General features: G+C 44.5%; 1 protein-coding gene across 1 annotated transcript; it reads left to right on the plus strand.

The window, feature by feature from the left end:
* The first annotated feature begins 3,085 nt into the window (after positions 1–3,085).
* On the plus strand, positions 3,086–5,239 carry LOC102205952 (alpha-1-antitrypsin homolog). Its single transcript, XM_013908688.1, has 5 exons — positions 3,086–3,126; positions 3,298–3,923; positions 4,090–4,360; positions 4,451–4,598; positions 4,687–5,239. The coding sequence occupies exons 2-5, from the start codon at positions 3,308–3,310 to the stop codon at positions 4,873–4,875; spliced, it is 1,224 nt and encodes a 407-aa protein (XP_013764142.1). The 5' UTR covers positions 3,086–3,126; positions 3,298–3,307; the 3' UTR covers positions 4,876–5,239.
* The last annotated feature ends 755 nt before the right edge of the window (positions 5,240–5,994 follow it).

The following is a 5,994-nucleotide window of genomic DNA, read 5'->3' on the forward strand; positions in this document are numbered from 1 at the left end:
CGACTATATCTAGCCGGTATCTCTCAACCTCACGCACTAACTCAGGCTCCTTCCCCACCAGAGAGGTGACATTCCATGTCCCTATTGCCAGTCTTGGCAGCCGGGGGTCAGTCCGCCAGGGCCTCCGCTCCTGGCCGCCACCCGACACACACCTCTCTAACATGCATGGGCAAATTATTCCATAGTTTAAGAGCCACGATAGACAAGGCCCCGCCCCCTCTGAGCTTCCTCCTGGATCTCGGTACCTCCAGGAGCAGCTGGTCAGCTGACCTGAGAGACCGACAGGGTGTGTGGGGATGAAGAAGCTCAGAGAGGTAAGGCGGGGCAAGACTGAAGGCAGTTAAAAACATACATAAGAGCACATTAATGATTCCTAATGTAAATAAGAGTGGAAATGAATGTTGCAGAAAAACAGTTATTGTTTGATTCAGTGCACAGAGCAATAATAATACATACTGATTAATTCTAATTCTAGTTAGCTCTGACACTTTTCCTTTCTTTGAACATTCAAGCATTAAGTCCCACAGCAGGACACGGTCTCGCTCGTCAGCAGGTCAAAGTGAAAAGACTCTTAGTGACTGAACAGGTTTTTGTGGTGTGTGTTAACATAGCCAGGCTTTCTTTGAGCCCAGCACATTATTATGTGTTTTGGCAGCGGCATTTCTGTCAGTGTAAAATAAAATTAGCATCTGATTAGGACCAAGTATAAAAACATTTTCACATTTTCTGCATCACTAAATGATGCAGTGTAAATTATAGCACCAATGCGACACGCTGTTTGTGCTGCTGGTCTTCATTTGTGCTTCAGCCAGAGAGTTACTCAGAAAACTGACTTTAAGCTTCACATAGCTCGATAAGCTACAGTATTAATAATCATCATCATCATCATAATATGTAATATAATAATTCAAAACACTCAAGGACACTTCACAGAACAAATAAGACAAGCATAAAAACAGGAAATAAACAGAATAAAAATTTTTTTTAAGAGCATGCAGTAGTTATACAGAGTCGGCTCTGGTTCTTGAACAGGTGGGTTTTGAGGGTGGACTTAAAACGGGGGAAAGAACTGATGCTTCTGAGGTCAGGGGGTAAGGAACTCCACAGTCGAGGGGCAGAGCGGCTAAAAGCCCCGCCCCCCACAGAAACGAGACGAGAGGAAGGAACAAAAAGAAGAAGAGAAGAGGAGGATCTGAGGCACCGGGATGGGATGGAGATCTGTACCAATCAGAGAGATATGGTGGGGAGAGAGAAGGAATCGCCTTAAATGTGTAGAGGAGTATTTTAAAATTAATGTGGAGTTGAACACCAGTGAAGCTGCTTCAGGATGGGTGATGTGGTGAGTAGAGGGAGTCCTAGTAATAATACGGGACACGTTGGACACGTTGGAGCTTGTTGATGGATTTTTGTTGGCAGGCCAGATAAGAGTGAGTTCCAGTAGTTGATCATAATAATAACGGATTGCATTTATATAGCACTTTTTGGGACCCCTCAAAGCGCTTTACAATTCCACTATTCATTCACTCTCACATTCACACACTGGTGGAGGCAGCTACAGTTGTAGCCACAGCTGCCCTGGGGCAGACTGACAGAAGCGAGGCTGCCATATCGCACCATCGGCACCTCTGGCCAACACCAGTAGGCAGTAGGGTAAAGTGTCTTGCCCAAGGACACAACGACCAGGACAGAGAGCCCAGGGATCGAACCGGCGACCTTCCGGTTACAGCTGTGCTTCCCAACCCCCTGAGCCACGGTCACCCCGATATAATAAGATCAGAGAGGTAACGAGACTGTGGACGAGGATAGCAGTGGCATGTGGAGTGAGGAAGGGGCGGAGGCGATGGATGTGACGGAGGTGAAAATAAGCTGATCGAGTGACATTAGTGATGTGAGAGTTAAAGGATAACGTGCGCCCAAACCTTTCACAGAAGGAGAGGTAGAAACCGACGAGTTAATGGTGGTAACAGAAAAAGTGTCCCTGATACAAACAAACAAACAAACATGCAAAGCGCAGCAAGAAACAGGAAGCTGTCAGCTCATGTAGAACTCTGGTAGCACAAAACCCTGAAAAGGTAAGTTTGAACTTGTTAAACTGGAAGTGAACAAAGATCAAATCAAAGCTCCATAACTACTGTGTTTGTCTCCACCAAAGGACGCGCTCTGTGAGATGGTCAGCAGGGCTCGAGCTACTTTTCCAGGCGACCTTATTGTCCTCCAGTTAAATCTGTCATTTTTTAAAAGCAGCTGAAGATTTGAACATCGTCTTCATGTTTAAATGATTATTGCATCACACGCTTCTTTAGCTGAATGCTTTTCACGCCACCTTTGTCTGTGAAAAAGCTTCAGTGGTTTTTTCCTTACTGTCCTTCATTATTTATTAACTTAATTTATCGATAGAAGAGACAAGAGTTCAAACTGATAAACCGAGCACCGGCTGCACGGCCACAAAACCAACAACCTCAAACTGTGTTACATGGAGACACATTTCAACACGGTACTGCAATCATGCAGAGCTGTGCATTTTCTTTTAAAAAACAGTCATTTAGCCTGCATCACATTTTTATGGCAGATGTGAGATCATAGAATTTAAATGACAAGCTGACAGCAGCTGGTCGTCTGCTGTCCGTAACTAACCAGCTCGTTCTAGATTTTTGAATCAACTCTGCTCAGTTTATCATCAGTATTTACAGAGAAGTAGCTAAAGTTTGAGGACAACTGTGCCAGGGTGCCACCAACACGAACAAGATAAAACGGCTGCACGCTAAGAATAGGTGTAAATGCAATTAATAGAACCTCCCTTTTTAAAAAATGTATTGCTTCCAAAATGCATTTTCACAGGAAAATTTGCACTAAGATAGAATTAACTCAACTTCCACATCTGATTTGTCAGATCTTCTCTGATGATTATTGCAGGCACGAAATGAAAAATAAAAAATAGATTAGACGCATTTACACTCGTTTTTATCAGCCGTGTTGCATCACTGAAGCTGGCTCAGCCTCTCAGCATGGGACAGAGCAGAGAGATCACTCTTGGTTAATTTTTAACTGGACTGTAAACTGACTCTCGCTCTTGTATATAAAGAGGACGTTTCAGAGCAGCTGCCTGCAGCAGAGAGGACTTTAAAGGTAAGAACATTGCTTTATTAGCCAACCACTGAATGGATTTCAGGAAACTTAAACATTATGTTTGGAAATGAAGTGCAGACAGTCCAGATCCTGCTCTGATTGTGTCCTAATTCATTTCCCACTGTTATCCCTGGAAGTGTTAACTTTAAATGCTTGTTTTTCTCTCGACAGTGCTCTAAAGATGCGTGGTCTCGTTGCTAGTTGTGCGCTCGCTGCACTGCTCCTGGCCGTAGCCTTGGCCGACCACCACCACCACCACAGCTCTGCACAGAGCAACGAGGAGGACGATAGCTGCCACAGGCTCTCTGCTCCTAATGCTGACTTTGCTGTTGTCCTCTACAAAAGTCTGAATGCCAAGACTGCTGCTGGAAACAACATCTTCTTTTCGCCACTGGGCATCTCCACTGCCCTGTCCCTGCTATCTACTGGGGCCCGCGGTGAAACCCACAGCCAGCTGTTCTCCAGCCTGGGCTACAGCACCTTAAACCAGACTCAGGTCAACGAAGCCTACAAGCATCTTTTTCACATGCTTGGAGAAAGCCAGGAGAACCAAAAGCTGGATGTTGGCAATGCTGCTGCGGTGCGCTCCGGCTTCAGTCCTCTGGAGCAGTTCTTAAATGACATCAAGCAGTACTACTCTGGTGAAATCTTTCAAGTTGACTTTACCAAACCTGAAGAGGCTGCAGCTGAAATCAACAAGCACATTGCCAGCAAAACCAACGACAAGATCAAAGACATGGTGAAGGACTTGGACCCTGAAATGGCAATGGTCCTTATCAACTACGTCTACTTCAGAGGTAAGACGCATGCAGACAGAACAGACAGTGTCAGCCAGGTGTTCTCTGGTTCAAGGTTTTCACAGATAGAGATTAGCACAAATACACGAAACGAACAAGTCTGAAGGATGCAACGATTTCAAATAAGTACCCACTATCAATATCGACTTGATGTGACCCCTTACAGGACAGTGGGAGAAACCTTTCGACGGTAACATAACACGCAAAGAGGAATTCCATGTGGATGGAAGCACCACAGTTGAGGTGGACATGATGAGGAGGACGGGACGCTACAACTTCTACAGAGACGACGGGAACCACGCCACGATTTTGCAGCTGCCGTACAAGGGCAACACCTCCATGATGATTGTTTTCCCCGATGAAGACAAAATGAATCAGGTGGAGGCTGTCATCAGCAAAGATCAGCTCAGGCGCTGGCACGATTCCTTCTTCAGGACGTAAGAGAGCACCTCGTAAGTGGCTGTTTGTGGTTGCGTATTTTTCTGGGACTCTTACACGGGTGTTTTTCTCTTGTATTTGTTTCTCAGTAACGTGAATCTTGGCATGCCAAAGTTTTCCATCTCTGCCGAAGCCTCCCTGGATGACACGCTGAAAGAAAGTGGAATAACGGACGCTTTTGGAGACAAAGCTGATTTTTCTGGCATGTCTAATGAGGTCCCGCTCAAAGTCTCAAAGGTAGGATCACTGAATATGACTTCATTGTTTTGTCCACTTCATGGACTCAAATGTGACATTGGCTCTTGTGTCCTGGTTCCTCCAACAGGTGTCTCACCAGGCGGTGCTAAGCGTGGACGAAACAGGAACGGAGGCTGCTGCTGCCACCACTGTCGAGATCATGCCAATGAGTCTGCCCCAAGCCATAACACTCAACAGACCCTTCCTGCTCTTCATCCTTGAGCATTCAACAAAGAGCATCCTCTTCATGGGCAAGATCAACAACCCCACAGCCTAAGGATGCCCTTAGTGCGCCACATTTGTTCCATTTTCACGCTGCAGCAGTAGCTCCGGGGGTTATCTTTACCTCGGGATCTTAAAATGTTGCGGAGGTGCCGCTGTAATAATAAGAACGCTGGGGAAATGATGTTTAGCCAATAGTGTGATGAATATGACAACACATCTGTCATTACATAACAGAAATGAATCTGTCTGTCAGCATCAAACATTTACTACTAAAAACCGAACTTGGCCAGAGGCAAAGATGTCTGAAAAAAACCAAACACAAGTCAAAGAAGCCTCTACTAACACAGCACATCAGCTTTTGTGTGGCCGGTTGTGTTTTGAATTTGGTTCAACATGAAGTGAAATAAAAACTTTCCATGAACACAGGCCATGTTATATTATTTCATTTGTTTCAGTCCAGTGATCTTTATTATTCTACAATGAAGTCAGTGTCATTGCTGTAAGGCTCTTATCTGTTATTTACAGTTAATCTTAGGCAGAATTAAAAATATGATCTCACTCTGACCTGCTGATGGAGCTCAAGACACTTCATTCAGATTTCATCAGTCCCCGAGTATCCATAGAAGCTGCCGTTTTAATTTCGGACTTAAGGTTGAGATTATAATTGGGGGATTTTTTTGCCTGGTGAGTCATCATCAAAGATCAGTTTGCGATCAAATCCCAGCCACAGCGTCAGTCCTCATCCTCACCTGAACGTGTTCTGTAAGGCCCGGGAACTCGTTCACACCTGACACCAGCCTGTTGGCACACACCCACAGCCGACAGACTGCGTTTTCTAAATGTTTATATATGAAAGAAAAAGAAGATATTACTTTATCATCATTATTATAGGATTTTAGCAAACAGATTTATATTATTTACAGTTAAATCTAAATCTAACTCTTCAAAATAAGAAACAGATTCCATGAAACATGGTGTGAACAGCAAGTGTTGAGGAAACAAACTTGTCATGTTGCCTGGCAACCACCTAGCAACAGGCTAAAAATACCCATTCGTAACCTTTACAAAGTTTATGACATCTGTATCATTTTAGGTTTGCAACAGTAACACACACACACACACACACACACACACACACACACACACACACACACACACACACACACACACA

The sequence above is a fragment of the Pundamilia nyererei genome, unplaced genomic scaffold (assembly GCF_000239375.1).
Source record: "Pundamilia nyererei isolate P.nyererei 1_Seehausen unplaced genomic scaffold, PunNye1.0 scaffold00013, whole genome shotgun sequence".
Classification (NCBI taxonomy): Eukaryota; Metazoa; Chordata; class Actinopteri; order Cichliformes; family Cichlidae; genus Pundamilia; species Pundamilia nyererei.

What these genes read in the sequence shown, in the direction of transcription:
- LOC102205952 (XM_013908688.1), top strand. Translation starts at nt 3,308, where the DNA reads ATGCGTGGTCTCGTTGCTAGTTGTGCGCTCGCTGCACTGCTCCTGGCC. An exon ending in CAACTACGTCTACTTCAGAG is followed by an intron (nt 3,924 to 4,089) that starts GTAAGACGCATG and finishes GACCCCTTACAG; the next exon opens with GACAGTGGGAGAAACCTTTC. An exon ending in CACGATTCCTTCTTCAGGAC is followed by an intron (nt 4,361 to 4,450) that starts GTAAGAGAGCAC and finishes TTTGTTTCTCAG; the next exon opens with TAACGTGAATCTTGGCATGC.